Source organism: Liolophura sinensis, chromosome 6, assembly GCF_032854445.1.
Source record: "Liolophura sinensis isolate JHLJ2023 chromosome 6, CUHK_Ljap_v2, whole genome shotgun sequence".
Classification (NCBI taxonomy): domain Eukaryota; kingdom Metazoa; phylum Mollusca; class Polyplacophora; order Chitonida; family Chitonidae; genus Liolophura; species Liolophura sinensis.
The window spans coordinates 22,308,058-22,333,731 of NC_088300.1; the positions used below are offsets into that span (position 1 = coordinate 22,308,058).

General features: G+C 36.9%; 1 protein-coding gene across 2 annotated transcripts; it reads left to right on the forward strand.

Moving 5' to 3' along the window:
- The first annotated feature begins 2,726 nt into the window (after window positions 1–2,726).
- Window positions 2,727–24,778, forward strand: LOC135466661 (PHD finger protein 10-like). Of its 2 annotated transcripts, XM_064744282.1 has the most exons (16): window positions 2,727–3,778; window positions 4,088–4,377; window positions 5,230–5,354; window positions 6,911–6,994; window positions 12,633–12,700; window positions 13,156–13,224; window positions 14,178–14,306; window positions 15,454–15,563; window positions 16,458–16,590; window positions 17,741–17,887; window positions 18,707–18,733; window positions 19,750–19,782; window positions 22,408–22,531; window positions 22,857–22,969; window positions 23,494–23,615; window positions 24,044–24,778. In XM_064744282.1, the coding sequence occupies exons 1-16, from the start codon at window positions 2,753–2,755 to the stop codon at window positions 24,105–24,107; spliced, it is 2,664 nt and encodes an 887-aa protein (XP_064600352.1). In that variant the 5' UTR covers window positions 2,727–2,752; the 3' UTR covers window positions 24,108–24,778. The 2 variants fall into 2 exon arrangements, with proteins under 2 accessions (XP_064600352.1, XP_064600353.1); XM_064744283.1 differs by lacking the exons at window positions 18,707–18,733; window positions 19,750–19,782 and having other exon boundaries at window positions 24,044–24,777.
- The last annotated feature ends 896 nt before the right edge of the window (window positions 24,779–25,674 follow it).

Genomic DNA, 25,674 nt, shown 5'->3' on the forward strand with positions numbered 1-25,674 from the left:
ATCTCAGTAACGATGCGAAAATTAAGTGGAATCTGAATGCATTGTTTACTTTGGTCACATTGCTCTAGATGATTTCAAGTGGAGGATCTCGTCAAACTTTCGCCGTCGTATTAGGTACCGGTATATATGAAATATTATGCGGAACGGCGTAAAATACCAATCGAATAAATAGATAGATATTAATGTTGGCGTCATAAAACTATTCCAATCCTCTTCTAGAAAGACACTGTTTGATTTGGTTGTATCGGGTTCTGTTTGAACAGCCATGTGTACGACGATAAGCCATTGGCTGAGAAAATAGTTATAGTTCATACAAATTACACAAATAAGGTGTTAGAGATGAATTTTCAACGAAAGCTTACAGTGATTAGGATACATGTGATAGTTGTTATTCTCCACGTCCCAGCCCCGGGGAGCTGGGTTCATACTGGCCGTGGCTGTGACGCTGCAGGTGACTGACAGATAAGACGTGTCCGTGGGCGTCAATGCCTCCCATGTTTGATAACTCGACATTCCCTCCTGCTGAGTCGTGCCGGGCACCTGTCACCAGGATCAGATATTTATCCAAAAATATCATATATATCATATATATGCATGTATACATGTTTGATTTACAGACTAAAACGTTATTTTGAAGTTTTCGTGAAACTATGATTAAATCTGCTATATGGGAGAAATTAATAGTCATTTTTACAAAACTTCTTGAATTCATTTTCTCTAAACAGAAAATATCGGAAATGACATTGTCATGGTTAAAACTCCATTAGGCGCCATGACTTACAAGAAAGTGTTCACGCAAACGTGGGCGACATATTTGATGTGTTCACTGAATAGTTTAGGTAATACATTTTAAGTAACTTTGCTGAAACCATGACAACGTCTTTTCTGTTGTAAGTGTCATTAAACTCACTAAGCTTCCTACCATAGAGACCAGACATGACACCCCTTTCCCCCAATCACATTGTGAAAAGTACTCAAGCTATCAGTCTCTTTTGCTAGTCGTAACACGGTGTAAGTGCACATTTACAAATGGACATCAATTATAGGCTGACATCATTTATTCATTACTAACGTTCATTATTTGGCCCACTCTCAAATTAAAAATTAAGTTAAAATTTAAAGTCAAGTTAAATTTAACAAAACGTCTATTATCTGTGTGATGCTAGAGTGTATTCTGTTACAGCAGTAGATTATTCTGTTAATGCTATTAATTCAACATGACGATTCTTTTGGGCTAACGGGATGTTATGATGAATCTTACACAATATTGTATAGTAATAAAAGAATACATTCTAGAGCATCTCTCAGACAACAGACTTTTCGTTTAAATTAACAGATTACGTTTTTGAGCGCTGCACAAATGAATATAGTTTAGCGTATACATGAAAATGGACATCGCTTAGTCTATAAATGGGCATTATTATTTATTGTAAAAAGTGATTACAAATTTTACAAATGCACATCAAATCTAACACAAAATCGTCTTATAAATTAAAGTATAATTTGAATTTTCAAATTGCAAACTTGTCTCTTACCGGCGTTGTTCAAAAAGCGAGAGAAAACGCAAATGAAATGCAGATTTCATTGTAATTGAGCTTTTCTTATTTCTTTCATTGGTGTTTAAAGCCGTAATCAAGAAATTTTCACTTAAAGGCAAAGACCATTCTAAAATGAAGTATATATCAGATGAAAGACCTTTGAAAACTGTTCATGAAATGACTTGGATTTATATATATTGGAAGGCTGGGGGGGGGGGGGGGGGTAACCGAGTAAAGTTATGCTAAAAGATCAGATTCTATGGTGGTCTGTTGTAGCCCTGAAGGTATCAGATACGTCACATCTATACTTTTGCCTGAAATATTCGTTTCAAGGTCAAATCGTTGAATATAATTGTATGATGAAATGTAGCGCCAATTTACAAAAACTTTATGTGACGTCATTGGTAGCGCTGAGGTCAGAAAAGGCTACCATAGCATAAAATAATCAAATGCTTTTTACTAAAAGAAATTATCAAAAAAAAAAAAATCCAACTATTTTCCTGGACAGTTTTTAATGGCCTTTCATCTGATATATACTTCTAATTAGTGTTTAATTATACAGGCCTAACGGCGGACGGAGGAAAGGATGCCAGCGAGAGTCTCCAAACGCAATTATAAGGAGATTAGGTGTATCCTACGCGAGCAAGTAGCAACTGTGATGGAAATCGGAGACACATCCGTCCGCTTTGGCTGGGGCTTTTATATACAGTATAGAATATTTCCTGGCTTTGGTAAGGCTTTCAAGATTAGAATTCAACATTTAATCTTTTCGTTTGGCGATTCCTCTCAATTCCATTGAAAGACGAGGGAAAATGTTAAGAAAGAAAAAAGGAATGTCACTGTAAGAACCACATCAAGTGGAAGACAATTAAGTTCCCGTGATTAAGTCCTTACAGGCTTATAAAGTTACTGCACATGTGAGCTTATTACTAGCTCTAACCGATATTTAAATGCTACCCTTAATGTTTGAAGGTCTTTCAAAAATTCTTTCTCTTTTCCTATATACTCGATGATAAAAGTAGTTCATATCAACATAAGTAAGAATCAGTAAATATACCACAGCCAGGTGGCCGATCAAGCGCTCACAACCGCAGGCGGTCTAAGGGAAGAAACTTTGGCGAGCACTGGGAGAGCTCTTCAGTGTTATGCGGTAAATTTGTTAACAGCGCGGCGGACGACAAAAGAAATTTGGCAGACGAAAGGTTTTAGCAACGATGGAAGATAACTCCCAAAAAGGAGATGGTTCGGGTGACACGGGATCGAAAACAGATGCGGGTGACGGAAAAGATATTAATCTTGGGGACAGTAAGGCATGCTTGCCTCAGAAGACGACACTAACACCACAAACTCCGAACACACCAGCTCCCGGTGCAAGCGGTGATGTCGGACATGCGAGTGGACTGGAAATCGAAAGAGACAGTAATGGTGGTAATGTATCCCCAGCAAATGTGCCTACCCCAGTTGAGGGTAACACATCGGAAAATACTGCCAGTGGTCACAGTGACAACTCTTGCCACTCAGGCAAAGGACAAGAACAAGTACAGCCGAATTCTTCTTTAGTAGACGATACTATAGACAAATCCGATCTAACAAATTCTGATCCAACAACATGTAAATCTGACCCGTCGGATAACCAGGAGAGTTCAGAGGAAAAAGCTGGTGTTGTAGAAGGGACTGACAATAAACAGCGACAAGTAGAGTCTCCAGGAGATGAAAAAGAATCTTTTGCTGCTAGTAAAAGCGGATCCGAAATCCCTGAAGCTTCCCTGTTATATACTTCCACTTCTTCAGAAAGTTTGCCACATTTCTCAAAACAAACTGTCACGAAAACACAACAGCGGCCAGCTTTTAATACAGAAGAGTCATCAAGTGAATGTAAAAACGACAGTGTGGCAAAAGATAATATTGAGACTTTATCTGCACATATAGCTGACAGTGAGAATAGTGTAACTAATGCTCCTGAAACAATTCAGTCTAAGAAATCTGGTGTCACAGATCAAAATCTAGTAGAAGAAAGTCAATCTCGTGTAAGTCATGAACATGAGAGTTTGACATCAGGAAAAGAAAAATGCCAGGAGGAAAAGTTTGAATTAATAAATACAAATCCAGCTTGCACAGAGGATACATCTTTACTGCCAGTATGTGGAGATTCAACAGAAAAGTCACAAAGTGAAGAACTTTTAGGCACAGGCACAGGAGACACTGAAAGCCCTTGTTTAGACACATCTAAAACAGCAGAGGTATGTATGTGTTTGTTTTTTTCACACTATGAATTGAAAATGTAACTCATTGTTGCAAGAGTTATTTCCATATCTGTTTGTGCTGTTGTAATCACTGAACTGAAGAATATAAAAAAGAAATTCATTTGACCACATGATGAAAATATGTGTATATATCACATGTGTTTATGGTTACATGTATTTAAACATATGTCACATATTTATTAATTTTAGATGATAATAGTCATGTTCATTAAGAATAACATCTGTTTATACAGTTATGTTTCTTAATTGGTTTATTTGTTTATGCATCTAAATTCTAAACCCCAGAGGGATGAAGAAGGTAATGCTGAGGCAGACAAAGATATAATAAAAGATGATGAACAAGTAGAGGAGATGGAAGTGGGTGGTGATGGTGAACAACCAGTTGATGAACCACCTGGTGAAAATGAACCACCTGGTGAAGATGAACCGCCTGGCAATGACGAACCACCTGGCGATGATGAACCGCCTGTTGAGGCTGAGGATGCCTCCAGTGATGTAGCCAGCACTGGGAACAACCGTAAACGCCATGGCAGTGGAAGCAGTGTGGCAACATTTGATGACTCTGATTGTCATGGGTAATCTATGGACTTTTTATGAACCATGCTTGTTGTTCACCTTAAGTACATGTTTATGTAAGGATTGTCAAGATAAAATTTTGTGATGATTTCCAAAAATGTGTACTTTCCCTAACCTAGTAATGGAAATCGTTTAAAAAAAGCTAGCAACATATATATATTCATGTGCATGAACTAACAGAACCTTTTGTGAGCCCATAAAAGGCAGTCTTGTGGCTTTAATAGAACAGTAGTAAATGAACAGCTCTGGAATGTAAAATTTTATGGTTGATGATCTTGTAAATCTGGAGATTCCATACTGATACATGAATGTTAATGCTAAAGTAGTTTTGTGCTCTCTTTGAAATCTTAATTCACATTTATTCTAATATGAATGGCACACTGTAATATTAAGACTGTTTATAAGAAAAAGTAAATACTGTATCATTTTGTCGACTTAATTATTGACTAGATATTGATATTTGTTTTTCTAGTAATATCTCATCTTGCAAGCATTTTACGGCCTGTTTATATATGACTACTTTATTAAGGTAGCTTAGTATATTTAACTGGAAAGACTTGTATTATTTTAAAATTTGTTAAGTGTTAACATTTATTATGGGAACAAATACTGTGTCATAAATAATGGGGTACTTTTAATCCAATGAACATTTGTGCCTCCTCTCTTATACACAACCACAAATACATATCACACCAATATATGTATAGATTTTTGCCTCACAAAGCGAATGTTCCACTGCAGCATCAATAGTGTAACATCATAGTTGGCAGAGCACAGATTTCTTAGACATAACCGAGCAAATTATTTAATAAAGTTTTAGGTGTAATGCCTTCTCTGTGTGTTTGTAACAGGGCGTTCCCTGCAGCCAATCTGTTTGAGTATCAGTGGCCTCAGGAGACTGGTGCAGAGTGGTACATGCTACAGGAGCAGATCTCAGAGTTCCTGGCCGTCAAATCCTTCAAGAGGAAATACCCAGGTGAGAGAAAACTTATAGGGTAAATCACTGACCATTGGCAAGTGACTTAGCTGCAGATTTTGCTAGCTCGTCTTTTCAATTTGCCTGTGTTTGTTCTGTTTATTTTATTTCATTTTAAACTTTTAATGTGAACGGAAATGTTGAGATGAAGTTAGTGCCATTTTTGTGGGTCTGTTGGTGAGAATTGTGAGAGGCCCATTATAAAGGCATGAAATAATGTGAAAAAAAATTTCCGGAAGTAGTTTTACCCAAGTACTCAGTGTCATTGAATGAAAATTATAGTTATGTTTGGTGTCGTGCTTTCATTTATTATCCTTTCAATTCGATAGTTTGTCAAATACACTTGCATTATTTTGAGGATTATAACGGTAAATGTCACATATCAGTTGTTACCTTGATAGCCTGTGGTAACGTACATAGCGTTGGGAAGATTTCATTGTTAAAGTTTACATGAACTCTTGTACTTAAATTAACATTTTTTGTATTAGTTTTTGACACATGCGATAATCTTGACAAACTCACAGTTGGAAAGTGAAAAGGACTTTTCCAAATTGGCGGATAGTCCTCAAACTCAACCGACATGCACTTTTTGTTTGATGTACTTAAATGAGTTACCAACCTGGCAGATGATGATTCATTTTAAAAAACGAGAAAAACCGTACTGTCTACATTCCCTTATGGGCAAGAGTGATGCGTGTTTCAGAATGAAGTTTCAAGATGGCGGACTCAAATGGTTTTGCTTTTAGTTTGAAGAATGAAGAATCCTTTTTCACAACTTTTAGGTTTAGCACTCTGGTGATCAACATTGTCATAATGTTAAAACGATGATTGAATTTAATCTCTGGTCAATTTTTGTGTTGTTTTTTTGTTTTGTTTCTCTTCCGAATCTTCTCTAGGGGCTATCTCCCTTGTTGAAAGTGTTGCATTCAGTGAACCAGAGGTAGAAACCAGCTAAGAAAAACATCGTGGCTTAAGACTAAGGATAAATGATGACTAATTTTACATCATTATTCATATAAGGTTTAAAACATTTCAGCATCTAGTCTTTCACTGTGCTCTTCTTCATTTATAATCAGCCTTTGTTATTTTTTTTTTATATCCTTGCTTACACAAATTTTTTCCCAACTGTTTAAACTTAGGGGAGAGCAGTAGGCCCATTTCACAGCCCTTGGGCTCCATTTTTTTTAAAGTTTTGCTACACCATAAACGTGACTGAAAGTAAGGTAGATGTTGCCCTTTTGAGAGCACATCATGTGATGTCACATCACTTGTTTAGGTTTTTCCCCTGTGTATCTACAGACACTTTGTAGAACATTTTGAAAATTGTCAGTTCTGTGACATTCTCTGACATTACAAAAATAATTCTGTTTGTGCTATTTGGTAAAGACAAAATTTTTCAAAAAAATGTATTTAAGGTATTTCTGGACACAGTTTTCCATTTTAGGCACAAATTGTTACTTTTTTTATACTTTGAGATTGTACATTTATGTACTGTACATTAATGTCCTGTACATGCAGATAAAACGCATCGTGACATTACCTTTGCATACTTGTAGATCTTCAGAGACGATCTGTGGACATGAATGAGAAGGTGTTCCTGAAGGACAGAGGGGTTGTATCTGAGACACAGTGTGACTTGGGTAAGTAAGTCAGTCTTGTACAACTACTTGCAGAAATGCAAATATCACAAAGGGTTCCAGGTTGACAGAATGGAAGTTGTTTATGTTTTTTGTACATTAAATTTGTTTGATTTTGGATTTACATGGTATTTGCATATATTTCTGTGATACAACGAATTATTTTGAAGAAAATCAGTCAGCGCACAGAAGAAATCACCACCCTTGATTAAGTATGCCAGGCCATGAAATACCTGCAGTTCTTTTTATAAAGTACTTATAATCCTTAGACTTAACCATAGTAACTACTAGATGCCAACGTGGCCAAATAAGAATCATCCAATTTGCCATCTTGTAAGTCAAGAGCCTTTTGTGTGCAACAACAGTAATGCTTGACTTCAATGACTGGAATGGTGTGGATTTTACTTCACGTTAAATCCAGATGATTGATGTTTCATCCCAGTATCAATCATGACTGAGTGCTTTCCATGGATTCATCCACCATTCTTCCACCTGTGATAACTGTGATTACCACCACTTATATATAGTCTAAATGGTTTCGCTTATGGCTTAAAACACCGCTCAGCTGAATGAAAATGGATGTAAGACTGTCTGTGACACAGGCAGCAAAATATGACAAGACTTGTCAGAATCATCCAGCTGATTTAAAGGTGATTTCAATGTATTTTTTTGATTTATACCTGCATCTCTTGCCAATAAAATAGTAGTATATTACTTTGAATGTAGTTTTAGGTAATTCAGCTGCATACTGTATTTAGAGGGGGATGGGAAGGAAGTTTACTCTGGGTACTCTGATAAACCTGACACATAAGTTTTCTCTTATACAATGGGTATAAAACCACTGACCTTTGGCTAGTTATTGATAAACTTTCCCACTTGCAGTGTGCAGAAATGTGCACCACATTCGTGGAAGACATATGAAACCACTGACCTTTGGCTAGTTATTGATAAACCCTCCCACTTGCAGTGTGCGGAAATGTGCACCACATTCGTGGAAGACATATGAAACCGCTGACCTTTGGCTAGTTATTGATAAACTTTCCTACTTGCAGTGTGCAGAAATGTGCACCACATTCGTGGAAGACATATGAAACCACTGACCTTTGGCTAGTTATTGATAAACTTTCCCACTTGCAGTGTGCAGAAATGTGCACCACATTCGTGGAAGACATATGAAACCACTGACCTTTGGCTAGTTATTGATAAACTTTCCCACTTGCAGTGTACAGAAATGTGCACCACATTCGTGGAAGACATATGAAACCACTGACCTTTGGCTAGTTATTGATAAACTTTCCCACTTGCAGTGTGCGGAAATGTGCACCACATTCGTGGAAGACATATGAAACCACTGACCTTTGGCTAGTTATTGATAAACTTTCCCGCTTGCAGTGTGCAGAATTGTGCACCACATTCGTGGAAGACATATGGTCTTAAAAGAACATTTAACTGTGTAAGTTGCCACAGTGGCACCACTGATCATTCCACAAATTCCCTGTCCAAATCCAATTTGTAACCTGCACCTTATGGGTTTAGTACTGTACCTTGAAACAGACCTGTGGATCAGGGGTGCTGATTAGTGTTCTGTCAAGAGTTCTGTTATTAAGTCAGGCAGAAGATTTTTGAAAAACATGATTATGACTTTTTTATGCCTTAAAGATTTTATTAAAGATTATTAAAGAAATGTTTTTTTTTTAGTACCTGCTTCTCTTTATAGTTTGTTTATGTATATGGTATGGTTTGTAGCTGCATTTGTAATGTAGTAGATCACTCAGTGATTTGTGAAGTGTCATATGCCCTGGTGATCTGTTTTCGAGAGGTGTATTTTTTTAATTTTTCCCTTATTACGATTGTATGCTCCAAACTACCGAGCTAAATGGAATGGAACTTTAGTACTGCTGAACCCGTGCTATGGTCATTATTTGGCATTCTTAGCTGTCTCTGTCTCCAAAGTTGCATGCTGGACATTAATGTATCCAGTCTTGGTGAAATGGGCACTCAGATGTCATGAGCAGTTTAACTTATCATTTTTGGCTAGCACAAATAACACTATTTTTTTTATGTGTAATCTTGATATATGAAATAAATGAAATGGTACAATCAAAGAATGGTAAATGCATGTAGCTGTTGAAATTGAGAATGGTGAAATTTTTAATCTATTGTTCTCTCATTGACCAAAAGTAAAGTGCCAGAAATGAATACAAGGTCTCATTGTGTCCATCAGAAGAACTTGTCAAAAAGTCAAATGGGCAAAAATTTGAAAAAAAAATCAAATTTTTTCTAACTTCTTTTCTTAGAGTTATATTGTTGCAGTTCAATAATTTGTAGAACTAACTGCCCACATTATGTATACATTTTGTATTGTGCATAGAAATAGCTTAAAATGGCTGAAAATGCATTTCCAAGTATACACAAAATCTGTCTCCAGATCCCTGGCAATTTTGGCTATTTTACCTCACTGGTGTGGGCAAAAATTTTTCCAGAAACTCAAACATTCCTGAATCAAACACTGAGTGCTGACTCAATGTCACCAGCTCAGTTCAAAGCCATATATATATATATATATATATATATATATGTATGAACCAATCTCACAGTGGATCAACTGTAACTTTTTGTCGTCTACCTGATGAAGTGCAGTGGTACCATTGGGCTCTGACAGATCTCATTCACCTATAAACATGGCTGTTGTTGTGTATAGAATAATCTTGCAAAAAGAGGAATAATAAATTACACTTTCCCAAAGTTAGTTTCCTTCTGACAGTTACTACATTAAGCCAGATTAGGATTCACACTAACTCATTTACATTTTTATTCTTATTTCCCTATTTTTTTTGCTCATATAAATTTCATCAAAATAGTGTACCTCTAATAGACTATTGACTGTTTATAAACTGGACAACTTCTTTGTCATAAGTATAGTTATTATTTATGTGCAATAGCTTTATAGGCCAACATGGATACTGTAGTAGTTTTGGTTTGCAGTTTTTGGGTTTTTTTTTTACTTTAGTACCCGTCTATCAGTGTGTGAGATTATTACTTCCATGTTAAATTAATCGAAAAAAAACTCTCCCAAAAGAAAAATATTTCCTACCAACCGACCCATTTTTGTAAAGCAGGGCTGTGCCCAACTGACATTTTTTTTAAGGATGGCCTAAATGTGTACTTTTAAGTAAGCATCAAATCAAGCATCAATAGATAAATGGTATACAGAGCATTTATTTAAATGTCATTAGACTTATTGAAAGGTATCGTGTCATTGCTAACAAGTTGTGGTTTATAGAGTAGTTTTTGGGCAGTGTTACAAGAAATTTTCTTTCCAGTTGAATGGACTTTTGTTTTCTATTTTTGGTTATAACTTTTCATATTCAGTACTCTATACTCTATGTGAGACCTTAACAACATGTTCACTGATCGTGTGGTGTTATCAGAAATCAAAGTCAGACTAATTCTCCAACCTTTTCACATGTTTGCATGGTGTTTATTCAAGCCTACCCTAATACTTCTAATTTTGGGGACAGATATTAGTATTGCTGAAAGCAGAATATTACCTTTCTTTCCCAGCTTTTTCGAAAAGTAAAGACATGAGTATGTTGTTCATTAAATGGTCTCAGCATATGAAATAGGGTATGCTGGATTCATTTGTCTGTATCGACTGATAAAATGATACTTTTTATGAAGCCCTGAAACTGGCCAATCCAACCAACATAGTTTTGCCTCCAAAGTGAAATTAAAAATGTGCATAAATTTGCACTATCAAAAAGGCATCTGTGATAGTCTGAGACATCAATAACAAATTACCACATTTATCACTTGTATTATGTAGGAATATAAATTTTGTATTCTCAGTGCAATAATTATATTGTAACACTATAAGAACCTGCTTACCTTTGTCTAGCCCTGTATTAGCTGATATTGCAGTCAATTGTTCGTAGTGTCAGTTGAGAGGAAATGGCTGGCTGAGTCTCTGTCACTTTCCCTTACGTTTGTTGAATCGAAAATGATCAGGAAGGAAGAAATTGAGAGGTCTTTTTGAAAGAGAAGAAAACAGCCACTTATAATTAGCCTGTATTTGCAGGTGGTTTGATGGCTCAGAGATCGTATCTCCCATTGCCCGGGATACCTGATGGTTTTCTTGTCTTTCTTTCATTTCCCTTTTGCCCTGCTCCCTGGGGGTCTTACAGAGCCAGTCTTTCTGTTGTCGTCTTTCTTCACTGTCTGTCATCCGCCGGGAAACAACACCCAGGTTATCAGCTAATCAAAACTGTCTCCACTATAACTGACCCCCTTCTCACTATATGTCGTCTTTCATTAAAACTACAAGAAATTCTACCTTGCCCCTTTTTGAGAGCTTTAATTGATAAATCAATATGGCAGTGCTGCCTTATAATTTTCATTATTCTACTTTTCTTCAAATAACACATCAAAAGAATTTTATGAATCTAGCATTAATTAAACAAATTCAATAATGTTGCTTCATTGGTCTAATACAAGTTAAAACCAGCTAATTTTTGTTAAATTGCACAGTTTTTGAAGTACAATGTATGATCATTTCTTTTTATATCTTACAAAATATTTACTTGTTTTATATTTATTTTCAGCCACATTTGAAGAACTGGTTAACCTTTTTTATTTATGCATTCAAGAAGTTTTTGACAATTTAGATGTTTTTTAGCATTCTTAAAAATCCATGTGTATTTTTTTTTTAATAAACTAGATGTCTTTTCAACTCTTTGACTCTTATAGACTAATGATCAGGAAGTTGCTTGAGGATTTGGAAGACAGGACAATCTTCCCAGTAATTGATTTAGAAAAACGGGGGAAACTATTACCCTAATTTCTCAATATTTTTGCATTAAAAAATTCAACCAAAATTGTATTTTAGCCATCATTATGAATTGATTATCACCAGGATTGTGGATATTGGAGCTTTGCGAAAAGAATAGTTTTATGGAGTGTTGATGTTTAAAAATAAGTGCTAAGTGTACCCTAAACACTTTGGTTTCTTACACTTGTTAAACTGACTGCCATCCTAAAGATGAAACTTCTGTCGTGTTAAACAATGAATGAGGTAAATACATGTACTGGAATTTACTCAGTCCTGTCTGGTCATACTGTTAGGAAGTTGCAAATTGTTTATTGTCCAAGACTGTTGTATATGTTATTTTATGTCTCAGACCATCTCATACTTTTATAGCCTCATATTACAGGCGATGAAATGTATGAGGTATTACAACCAGTCTTGTCTCTTCAGCAAAAATATTGGAAAAGTTTTAGTTTTATGATATATTAATAAAGCATATCATGATGAAAAGTATTAAATGTCTTATTTTACTGTCATTTTACTGTGCAAGATCTTTTTTCGTCAGATTTTTTACATATACTTTCATATACTTCAGCATGCTGACATTAAGAACAGCAAAACCTGTTTTATGTTTGTGCGAAGGATAGCAAAGGTGTAGTGTTGCAAACTGTCTTTGGGGGCCTCCCCTGGTGGCAGCAGTGGGATGCAGATCTCTGCTCCCACAACAGCCACAGGATGTCCGGAATGGCTTGTTATTTTAGTCTGTCCCTGCACCCCACTCCTCTCCTTGCTGTAATTCACAGCAGCTCTTCAGCAGACAAACCTCTCCTGTTTCAGGTTTAACAGCGCTGAAGAGCGAGGAAGTTCTGGATCTCATGATTCGTGACTATCCAATGAGATATCGAGTGAGTTCTTCATCCTTCAAAAACATTAATCACAGTATTCTTGTAGATTTGTGTTGCTATTGGAACAAAGAGAAATACAAATTAGCATTCTTTTACTAAATTATCTGAAAACTGTCTGTCGTCACCGAGTTAGAATGTGAGTTACAATTGTCTGCAAGTATTCATATTTCTGTGTATGTATGCATTATAGTAAAGTATCAAAATAGGTAAAGTTGAAATGAATATAAAGTTTTCATACAGACTTAAATTTTGTACTGTAGGACTAGTGGTAACTGTAGTTAAACGAGCATGAACACAGAATATAGTTTGCTTGCTCTTTTTAATCAGAAATTTCGCATTAAACTGAATGAGTACACATTGTACCTATTGTTGATCTATACATCTGCATCATTCACATCCATTTGTTTTCGGCAGACTTACATGTTTGTGAATGTGTAACATTTTATCTGATACAGGAATATGCAGCTGTTCTGCATGAAAAAGAACGACAAACCATCAGTGACAAGCACAAGGAGTATGATGTTGTGAGTACATGTTCAGGTTATGTCCCCTGACAATTGCTGCAGCGTTTGATTTTTTTTTTTTTTTTTTTTTTGATTGGTGTTTTACGCCGTACTCAAGAATATTTCACTTATACGACGGCGGCCAGCATTATGGTGGGCGGAAACCGGGCACAGCCCGGGGGAAACCCACGACCATCCGCAGGTTGCTGACAGACCTTCCCACTTACGGCCGGAGAGGAAGCCAGCATGAGCTGGACTTGAACTCACAGCGACCGCATTGGTGAGAGGCTCCTGGGTCATTACGCTGCACTAGCGCGCTAACCGACTGAGCCACGGAGGCCCCTTGCAGCGTTTGAAGACGAGCACTGAAAAAAATACACTGTACACGCTGCATATTGTTGTGATTCACTTACACTCTTTAAATTTACATTGCCATTCAGTTACGCACTGTAAATTTACATTGCCATTTAGTTACGCACTGTAAATTTACATTGCCTAGTCACATTTACACTGTACGCTTTTTGACATCACATTTATTTATGTATTTTATTGGTGGTCTTTATGTATTTGATTGGTGGTCTTTATGTATTTGGTTCATGGTCTTTTATGTATTTGATTGGTAGCCTTCATGTATTTGATTGGTGGTCTTTACCATACCCTAGAATATTTGAGAATTTCCAGAATAAGTCCATGAGCTCAAGAAGTCAGGTGTAGTCTAAGAGGAAACTACCACATGTTGTCACATACCAGACAAACCTCTGAATCCAAACTGTGGCCAAACCCACGATAACTGGATCTGAACCTGCTGCCTCATTGGTCAAGTGCTAGTAGACTTTGAGCAGAAGCCATTAGATCACTTGACCAGCATTGGTTCTTGTTGACAGTAAAATATGAAATAATAATCCATATGGTACAATGTATTGACAGACAGATAGGATGCTGTTTTATTAAACATCGGTTATTCCTTTTTCCAGCCAAAGTTTGAGAAGAGCAAGTTGGCAGATTACATGAAGAAAGCTGTGAAGTCTGCAGCAGAGTTCAACGTGCAATTCCAGAGAGAGAGGAGAGAAGACAGGCGAGCCTATTTTGACCTCCAGACTATGGTGAGAGCATTGGAGGGGTGGTATCTCTTTTTTTATAACATAAAGTGGTACTAGTGTGAAGCAGGACCTTGAGGCATTGTTACGTCAAAAATTGATTGTAGACCAATGTTCACAATGTTACATTATGGTACTTCATAGAGCTATTCTCTGTTTTCATTGGTTGACAGACCGTCACACTATATTTTCCGAAAAACACGCCATGCTCACAAACTAATATCCCACATTCATAGGGCAATAGTCAGTGATCTCCCGCTAATATCCAACAATTACATCAGTTTATTGCACAGCCGTTATCTCCCTTGTTTGCTGTCTGCTTGTTTAAACAGTAAAGAAATGGATGGTGGCCACAGTTCTGCTGTCAGCTTACAAATTCGGTGCTTTAAAGTAAAACAACAAAAATTGTACATTTTTTCCGTATAGTAAAACATATGGTGCATTCTTTAAGATGGGATATCAGGAATTGTCAGCTCTTGACAAGTGATATTCATCTTGGGCTTCGCCTGACAATTCCTGATATCCCTTCCCATAGCATGCACTGTCTGTATAATATGTACTGTCCTTCATTCTTTGAGATGACATTATTATGATGAGCTAGGAATGGAAAGTTTGACGTTAATAACGTGACAGCAGAGTTCTCATGCAGAGCGTTCACCAGGGCCCAAAGTTTTGAGGTTAAAAAGCTGCACTGGTAGGTATTACCATTGAATAGCTCAGAGATTGGTTGGCCATATTCCCAGGTTACAGCTTCCACATTAACCTAGCCTAATCTGCTTGTTGTTGTGCTATTGTAACTGGTATGACAACATATTTTGACACCATTTGTGTGTGAACATTTACAGTTATAATATAATTATAATTGTTCTAATTGAACTTCATTGACTCCAGTGATAATGCTGTAAATATCATAGTTCATCTTGTAGTTCTCCAACATTTCATTGTATTTTTGCTTGTAAAATTGCAAAGCGATAAAATCTGTTGATTTGGGCAGATGTTTTACTCTATACTCAGGAATATTAGTACAGTCAGGTTTTTAAGATGAAATAGAAATTGTATATATATCCTTCTATATTTTAGTGAAGGTCCTTGAATCCTATGCTTTTATTTTAAACCATGTGTACACCAAGATACAAACATTTTACATTCTCAGGCAATCCATTACCCTCAAGGCAAATACAAAGTGGCTCCCCCTGAAGCCACCAAGGTGAGCCCCTATCCAGTGGCTCTGATCCCTGGACAGTTCCAAGACTATTACAAAGAGTAAGTGTAACCAACATGTCAGGTACATCTAACAGGTGAGGTTTTGTTTAGAAATTTCAAAGCTATCTTTTGGGGTATTTGTGAATCTATAATAAAAATTCAGATGTGAGGCCTGTTTGTAGCCATTGAGAAAGTAGAGCTCCAGGATAATGCCTTATGTCACTGACACAAAAGTTACAGAAAGCATCGTGGGTATACAGTGTTACCTCCAGACACTGAAGAGCTCTGGGTCCAGATGGCCTCAGACCTCTATTAATTTTCCATAAGTGACAGTGTTAACGTTCAATGATGTAACTCATTCCCAAATATTCTGTGGCTGATAGGCTTTGGTGAATACCTTGCCCAGTCTGTGAGAAAGCAGCCATAAAAATCTTGACATAGATTGACTCAAAATCTGGACCTTTCTATGCCAGCAGCTGGGAAGGTTGCCTAGCAACACCAAAGGGACGTCACTCGTGACCTCATCACCACCTGTCTCTTTGGGTCCTCTCGCCCAAACTTTCATCATTAAAATTCATACCTAAGTTTAGACAATTTCCATCATTCTGATACCAAGCATGCTGGCAGGAGAAAAATTGCTTAAACGTAAAGTACACAGAAAAAGGAAGTGATAATAGCGTACTTATTCCAAACAGCCAATGATGGCAGCCCCAATAATTTGTACATCTACCATACATGGCCTACAAACAACGGTAAAAAACCACGACAACAACCGACAGAAACTGTAAAATTTTTAAATCTCGGCTTCAGCCACCACAAACGTACAAGCACATTATAGAGTCGGCCACATACTCTCCATTTGATTTCATGTGTACTTTTAAAATTAAATATTAAGAAAATCCTGACCCTTGTGACAAAAAGCAATCTGCTTACCTAATTGGTGTACTGCTGCAGGTACACACCTGGAGAATTAAAATACCTCCCTGTGGGTACAGCTATCTATGGACCACCCAAGAAGTTCAAGGATATTCTGGCCAATCCATCGACAGGTGATACATCAGATGACACAGCAGAGGAAAGTGGAGAGGTAAGACAATTTCTGCGTACCAAAATAAGACATTAACATGTGTACATCATTTTAATAATTCAAATTCCGGTTAGTACGCTGCACCAGACATTGACTAACACAATCAAAACCAACATCCCTGAGATTTAATTCAATAGGCGTACTACAATTTCATGCTCGCCAAGCCATTAGACAGATTCTCCCAAGAAAGAAGGCTAGCCCAAGGGTAAGGGAGTCTTGTGCACATTGTGTGTACACCTGGTTTGCTTCACCCATAAACCTCACTGCTATCATAAAAGTAAAATGTTTTTGCTTACTATAAAAAGCACAAAATAATAAAATACCTTTTATTATTTTGTGATTTTTACAGTAAACAAGAACATTGCAGTAAACACTTTCTACAGTAACAAGAGCTATATGCAAATTATCATAAATGTATGTGAGAAACATTCTGGTTTATTAACTTTTTTTTTAAATGAATGAATGTTTTTAGGTATGAATGTTTCACCCAATTAGGTAAGAAGTTCAAGATAACCAATATTATTATCCATTGATTTTGACAGATAGTGAATAGGTGAGATAAGCTTGTGTGATTTAAACACCAGGTTATGTAGATTCCATTATCACATGATTCATTTTAAAGGATACATCAAAAAGCACTTTGATGCATATTTTATATTTCTTAATAACCACTCTGTTTTATACATATTTTCCATCAGTGGTCAAAAATATTCGAAAAAACTTCAAATGCCATCATTGATGAACATATTGGGAATACGGGACCGACTTAGCACCCTATTTTGTTCCGTCCCACCAACAAAGTTGTTTTGACAGTTAGCATCGTTAAGGCCACTTAATTTCCGGACTGACCACTGGGGCCTTTGGAAAACCATAGTTTAAAGCTGTTTTTAGGCGTCAAGAGAATCTTTTTTGTACTTTTGTATGTTAGGCCACATTATATACCCCGGATCAAGAAATAAAACCCAAGTGTTTCATGTATCCTGTACTTAATACTGTGTGACTCAAATGTCAGTATAAGAATCCTGGTGACATTATAATTGTAATTTTAGGCAACTTGCCTGCCTCTGACTACAGCCATGACAGTATCATAAGCTGTATATAGTATGCTAGCCACTTTTCTAGAAGATTTTGTGACCCGACATTTCCACAGGACCAAGGGGGCTCTGATTCTGGCAGTGATGACGGAGACTCCAGTGAGGCAGAGAGTATGGGTGTGGCTCCTTTACCTACACCACCCCCAGCTGAGGATGTCAAACCAGCTACACCCAATGGTGGTGCCAAGGCAGACAAACAGAAGGTAAGGTTGGTAGTGAGAAACGCCTAGAAACAAGTTAGAGACTACAGTGATCAATAGTGTAGTACATCAGACATGAAGACAAGCAGAGGTTAAGTGTCATGCAGCCTTCTAGCACCACGCCAGTCTGGCATAGCTTCTAGCAAACAGTTTGATAACAGAATATAATGCCTTAATGGTTTGGTTCAAGCGCGACAAGGATTGCGTTTAATAGTCTCAAAGAAATGCGCTATTAAGATTCCTCATTGTGATTCTGCATGTACCTGTCAGATCACTTTAGCTTGGCTGTTATTTGTACGAAAATTGATTACTGTAATTCCACAACCTTTTCGCTTATGAATAAGCAATTTATACACATTTATAATTAGATTTTGGAGACAAATCTACATTGGTTGCATTGGCTGATTTCAGAGCTTCACAAAAAGTATAATTGTATCAGTCAACACAGAATAATGCCTTTACAATATGTTTGAATAAACCCCTTGCAAACGTGCGAAAAGGTTGAATTACAGTAGGATGACTTCAGTATTATAAAGAGCAGTGTTTTAGTACATGACATAGTGCCGCAAAACCTTGTATTACATGTAGGCATTATGTATATGGAAAGGTCTGCAAGCAACCATTGGATGGTCGTGTGTTTCCTTCATGTTTAGGCCAGGTTCTTTGAACTATTATGTTGGTTGCTATTGTGTAAATGTTATTGCGGATAAGCTAAAATACCAGCCAAATAAATAAATACCATACATGTAGCAGTTTGTGATTTTTGCAAGCGTTCAGTGATAATTATAGGAATAATGCATCCTTTCTAACCATTTCTTCTAGCCATCAGCCACTGCTCGTCAACAGCAGGCAAGTACAAACATGGACATGTTGTGTTTGATAGTGGCTCTACAGTTAGATGTACAAGTATTGTGAATGAATGATTATGGCTGAAGGCCACAATGTCATTATTTCAGCCATATCATTGCGGTGTGATATTGTGTACATGTTGGAAATGTGAGATGTGTGTAAAGGCCTGTTAATGTGAGTGTCATACTAACAAAGTGTGGAGTGTGTCCCTTGACTCAAATTATGTCTTATTCTGTCATGTCTCAGCATTAAATGACTTTGAACTCCTTTCTTTTTCTCGGTACCATAAAGCTGTGTCACTTTTAATTTCTTTTTTATTTTGTATATATTTTTGTACTACTGATGTAATGAATTCATTGACTGGTGAAACTTTGCCTTTTATTTTGATTTGCGGGTGCTGACGGGTGTAAATTATATTAAATGTGGTGTTTTATCCAATTACCAGTATTGCTCTTCTTATGGAATTGCTCATTTGCAGGAAATTGTGCTGTGGAATTTATGAATCAGTCACCTTTCTCCAAGATAATTATGCTGTGATTAAACTTAACTCTAAAGTAATCCTTTGATGGCCATGGATTGCCTGGTTTCCTCCCAGCATAATACTGCGCGTCATTGTATGTCACATAAATAAATAATTCTAAAATCAGTTTTTTTGTGGCACTGACAGTTTATATTACACATATCTCCACTGGATAAAAGGGAGTGTATGAAATGTCTCCAAAAAGAACTTAATAATGTGCATAAATTGCACTGATAGTTGCTCTGTCGTGTGTGAAAATGTTAAGGAATTAGGGTGTGCCATATTTTATACATGTGCATGGATATGAACACCTATGCTTTCTTAAACTACAAATAACATAGGCCTTAGGCATATATATATATATATATATATATATTTCTCATGAACATGCACTCATAACATGCACCCCATCTCTAAACAACAGGATATTTCTCTGTGTTTAGTGCAGTACATTTGAATGTACTTGCTTAGCTGGGAATGTTTTGATTTATTCTAGCCGACGGAACCTGTGGCTCCAACTCAGGAGGAGGTAACTCCATCTGTCTCAATGATTTGTTGCATGTCCTTTGGTTATAGGCCTGATCTTTCTGTACATGTGTCTGTTTTTTATGTATGTATGTGTAGATCTCTCTTTTTGTTTGCGTACTTGTACATTATTATACTGTCTTGCTCCTGTGATATTACATATCAAACGACAACTACCCAATATGAGATCATATTGGACACATGATGATCAAACAGCCTGCTAATAGGCAATAGATTGAGAATAAACAAGCCAGTAAACTTTAATCAGTGAGTCAGCAGGACTGTTTAAGTCTTCCAGCCGTTGAACCAAGTATATCTGATACTACACAGGAGTTGATCGGCAATGTGGTTAGACTTACAAATGGATATTTTAGGAGCTGAATAACTGGAGGTAGTTACTGGTGATTTGATGCCTGACTCTGAAATCACTGATTCAGAAATAATTACAACATTGTTACCCATTCATAATTGTCTTGATACTTTTCACCTCTGAAGATTTAACGTGTGATGGTAATTTGATACTCCAGTATTGTAGCTATGTTGTGGTCCTTAAGAGGTGAATTGTACAGAGAGGTCTGGAAAGGAATTTTTATTAGAGACAGAAATATTATTGTACTCGCATACGTGTGCATGTATTAGCATCACAGTGCTTGTTGTTTGGTTGGAACTCAGAAATTGTTGGAACCCAGAAACCCAAAACCCAGTTGTATTCAATACTCTTGCAAACCAAAAGCATGAGAACAGACTCCACAAAACTGGCATTTGGTTACATTTGAGTTGTTTTCTCTTGTTTAATTGTTGCTCAGCAATGGCAAGTAGATTACGTACTAAACACTGATTTCTACATAATCCCTCAAGATTCCAGAAGTTTGTCTTTGAATCACACACGTGCTTTAAATTGTTAAGCATGATCTAAAACTAAACTGGTTTATAGATTTTTCAGATCTTTCCTCAATAGTCCATAATTTTGGCATCTTCCCAGCAAGTTGGCTTTACTCAACCTTGGTTGCCATTTTGTTTGTTTTTGGGAATTTTTTTTTATTTTCAAATCAGTCTTAAGTCAAATGTTGTAGTTATGTAACAAGATGTAACTGTATTTTTGTTACTCTGACTTGTGTATCAAAATTAAATCCAATATGTGTTTACATTATCTTTCACATACAATTCCTTAACAGAATATTTCTTGTCAGACATATGAAATAAGCTGTCATTTTTGTATGGAAAAATAGGGATAAATTATGAGCATGTGATGTTTATTTGTTTTGTTTTTTTTTGTCAGTTTTATTTTGATACAGTTGCCTTTTGCCTTTCATGGTCATTGTTCATGATTAGTTTGAAGAATTTAACAGAATGAGGGCATGGTGATGTCAGCTTTTGGTGGATCCACCAGTCATGAGTGCACAATTCTTCATACACATAATACGTGTAGGTGCCCAAAGTGGAGCGCCAAAACCCCCTAAATTATATGTGGGAGGAATGAAAAAATGTTAAAGTGTTTTTATATTGATTAATTGATGTTGTAAAGGTGTGGATTATTCTGTCCTCTTACTCAAACGGTATTCTTGTTGTTAAGTTGCATGTAAATTCCAGGAATTTTCAATTTCAGCCCAAATTATGGGACTCAAAAAGGGTACCCAAATTGAAAAGATGTATGTAATCCAATATGCTGTGAATTAGAAGGCAGGATGTCTTCATGTAAGAATATACATGTACAGTCAACTTAATGATGCACTATTTTTTCGTCTTTGTTTTCTGATTAAATGAAACCAATGTTAGGAAAAAAGTGCATTGTTAATTTATGGATTCTTTGGGGAAAAATTTAGCAAATTACACAAGTACAGTTACCTATATATTTGTGGGGGCCTCCATGGCTCAGTTGGTTAGTGTGCTAGCGCAGCGTAATGACCCAGGAGTCTCTCACTAATGCGGTCGCTGTGAGTTCAAGTCCAGCTCATGTTGGCTTCCTCTTCGGCCGTACGTGGGAAGGTCTTGCAGCAACCTGCGGATGGTCGTGGGTTTCCCCCGGGCTCTGCCCGGTTTCCACCCACCATAATGCTAGACGCCGCTGTATAAGTGAAATTCTCTTGAGTACGGCGTAAAACACCAATCAAATAAATAAATATATAAATCATAATTTGTGGTTAATTATGGCCATTTTTTTATCATTTACAATTGTAAAGCTGCACTGGCACTGCTATGAGTGTATATTTGCTTACTGTTGTGGATGTTAGGTGATACCAGTTTTATGTTAGGTCTTATTGGCAAACCAACACTATTATGTCCAATCTTGTTTTGCTGGGGTAGTTGTTCAGTTTTATACCCTCTGATTACATTGTAAGAGATATATTTTGCTGGTAAAAAAAAACAAATAAAATTAGTATGGCCTTACTAGTACAGATTATTACTCTTTCCAGATTGAAAATCAAATTACTTTGTACAGTGAGGCTGGCTACACCTCTTCAAAGGGAGGGAACTCCTGTATCCCGAACAGCCACACTGAATATTAACAGTAGATAATACTGCCATTCCATGGGTACAATATTTGCTTGCTTTTGTAGAGGACTGGATCGCCAATAAATGAACTTTGATTTTTATTCACTAGACTCATTCATTTGCTTATTTTTCTCAGCCTAAGAGAGAAAAAAAGGAAGAGAAGGAGGTTGAGAAAACCTGTCGTATTTGTAAAACTGGTGATGACAAAGTGAGGGGCAAAGTGGAAGATCTAGTGCAGTGTTCAGAGTGTAAAACTTCAGGTCAGTATAATGGGGGAAGGGTCAGTGATAATATCTAATGTGTACATCAACACATCGGGAATATCCTTTCCTTATCTGTGCACATTTCCAAGTACTGCACCAATTTCCATGAAAATGTCCTTACATCTTCCCTATAGTGTAAACTTATGCATGCATAATATTCATGCCTTTATTATCAATGGTTACAAAGTTATCCTCGAGGAACATCTTCCCATTTGATTTTGTTCTCACAACTCCTCTGATTTCAAATATTCTGTTTGAATTGCTGTGACTGTAAGGAGGGTTGTTTTGATCGTATAAATTCCAGTTTTGTTCTGTTTTGTAGGTCACCCCACATGTTTGGAGTTGACCACAGAGATGATCGCTGTCATTAAGACTTACCCCTGGCAGTGTATGGAGTGTAAGACCTGTGTGGAGTGTATGGACCCCTATGATGAGGTATGTCTGCCAAGGTGGAGGGTAGTGGACGTTGCTTACAGTGAATGTGACCAGATTGACAATATTAGATGCATAACACAGACCAGTTCAGTTATTGTGTTGAATAAACCAGAGAAAATAAGCCAGAGTAGTCGTAGCCACTAGACTTTTCAGCACTAAAATCTGTACTATATTCAGACAGTGTTATCCCTAATAACAAGCCTGTACCATGGTTATACAGAAAATGTGACAAATCCTACCAGGAAAAGCCTTTTTTGTGTATGTTCATCATAATGCACTATAAACCTATGGGGGCAAAGGCTGTATATAGCCTAGTACTTCAGAGTACCCGATTAAATCCACCAGCCTTTTCCCTGAGATCATGGATTCAAATCTATGGCCTTACCTTGGAAGGTTTTGTCAACAATGAGAGATGCCTTCATACCCAGAAAAAAACCTTCGTGAGAAAGGGAATAAAACAAAAAAAAGAAGGTGTGCAAACTATTAAGTCTGTTGCATATATTTGTGTGGGTGTGGGTTGTCAGGATAAGATGATGTTCTGTGACCGCTGTGACCGTGGCTACCATACCTTCTGTGTCGGGGTGAAGAGTATACCCACGGGCAGGTGGGAGTGTCCAAGCTGTAAAGACATGCCCAGTAAACCGAAGTAAGTAGCACTTAGAATAAAGAGTTTCACACCCCAGTTTTTCAAAACCATTTTACACTTTTTCATACAAAATACATTTCCGTATCATATTAAATGTGTTGTTGTAATCTGGACGTCATTCTACAGAAATGTCAAGAAATTTGATTTCTTAAGGTTTGTAAAAGTGACCCCTGTGGACTGGGTCCATGCTTTTCTTTTCCATTACCCAAAATACATTGTATGTTACTGGCATTTTCCCATGGTGAGAAGTATTTTTGCTTCATACTAAGCAATGAAATCCCAAAGTTCAAGTTAAACTTATACTATTTTTAGCTGCAAATATCATAAGCCTAGATATGGTATGCGGCTAACAGTCCATCCCAGCTCAGTTTTAATTCAAATTGCATTGTTTTCATTTCTAAACCTAGCTGTGTTGTTGTTATTTTCAGAAAATCAAGACGACAAACAAGACAAAATGGTGTTCCCTCTCCAAAGCCTGCAGTATCCAATTAACCAATAATGCCCCATTAACACAAATTTATCTCAACTTTCTAATAATGGAGGGGTTGTGTGATTCTGATTACCAACATTGCTACCCTCACCTTCATATACATATATAAATACATGTCATGGCTTCTATCCATGTCTTTCTCATGCTTTCCTTTAACAAGGAAAAAAGTGGAAAATAAAAATTTCCATGTTTCATTTCATCGGCGAATCGGTACGCCTTCATTGTCACTCATGATGTGTAGACTGTTGAGGTCATTATTGTAGATGTTGCGTGCTCAGTGTGTGGACCTCTTACTTTCATTTAACATGTATATGTACAATCTTGTCTGGATCATCCTCCGATCTGGAATCAATAATAAAGTTTTTATTATTGTCAGTTAAGTTTTGTTTTCTTTCATATACGTGTGGTACCCTAACTGTGAATGTGGTTTTTAATACAGCATTTGACCAGTTTGATTTATTTTTAGACTATTTTTAAGTTGTACTCAAGAATGTTCCATTTGTACAGTTGCAGTGAGATTAATGGGTACCGTAATTCTACAACCTTTTTGCATGTTTGCAAGGTATTTATTCAAGCATATTCTGAAGGCATTATTCTGTGTAGACGGATAAAATTGTACTTTTTGTGAAGCCCTGAAACTGGCCAATCCAACCTATGTTTCTTTGTTTCCAAAATCTGACATGCATACATTGCAGTGAAAGTTGCTCTTTCTTATCCAGAAAAGTTGAGGAATTAGGGTACAGGAAACCAAGCAGAGCCCAGGAAATTCAAAGCTGAATTCAAAGACTTATGGACTTTTGACAGAAACCAGATAGCCTGCCGTTTCTAGTGCACATGACACATTTGGGGCTTGGAGGATGAACAGTAGCATGCAGGTCTTGCTATGTAAAAGCTTTGTAACAACTGACAGGCACACACAACTTAGCAAGTTTCATTTAGGTTAAGTGAATATTTGTGATAGTTGACACTTTACGTATACGTCAAAAAAAAAAATAAAAATCACTCATAAAATGTGGAACTGAGCTGAATTCTGTTCTGTGACCACTGCGCAATGTGGTGGCGTAGGTGTAAGTGGCCATGTGCGTTTCTGTGTCCCACTTTATACAACCTGCCCTGTGTATGCCTCAGACTTCCTTCTTTTTAAACAGAATATTTTAGGGTTTTACTAAGAAGTGCCAAGCATGATAAGGTTACGAAATGAGTGAGGTAGTTTCTGCTTTTTCACTTAATTGTCTGTCTCCTCAATGATGCACTGATGCGCACTATCCTGAATGACCTAAAAAACAAAAACAAACCCCAAAAAATTAAAGGGCAATTTTGGAGGCAACTAAATGAGATCTTATTTGTTGTGGTAAAATTTACATTTTCCCAGTAGAATATCATCCTACCTTCCAAACACCTCTCAAAGCACCTTTCTAAAATCAATAAAACTCCAAGGATTTGGAAAAATGAGCAATTTACGCATGGACGAAATCTGAGGTCATTTTGGGTGTATGGCGTATTTGGTCAGAGAGAATGCCATAAATATATACATATATGGTGACAGCATTTTACTTGTGTGACAAGGAT

What these genes read in the sequence shown, in the direction of transcription:
- LOC135466661 (XM_064744282.1), top strand. Translation starts at nt 2,753, where the DNA reads ATGGAAGATAACTCCCAAAAAGGAGATGGTTCGGGTGACACGGGATCG. An exon ending in ACTATCCAATGAGATATCGA is followed by an intron (nt 12,701 to 13,155) that starts GTGAGTTCTTCA and finishes TATCTGATACAG; the next exon opens with GAATATGCAGCTGTTCTGCA. An exon ending in TGGCTCCAACTCAGGAGGAG is followed by an intron (nt 19,783 to 22,407) that starts GTAACTCCATCT and finishes TATTTTTCTCAG; the next exon opens with CCTAAGAGAGAAAAAAAGGA.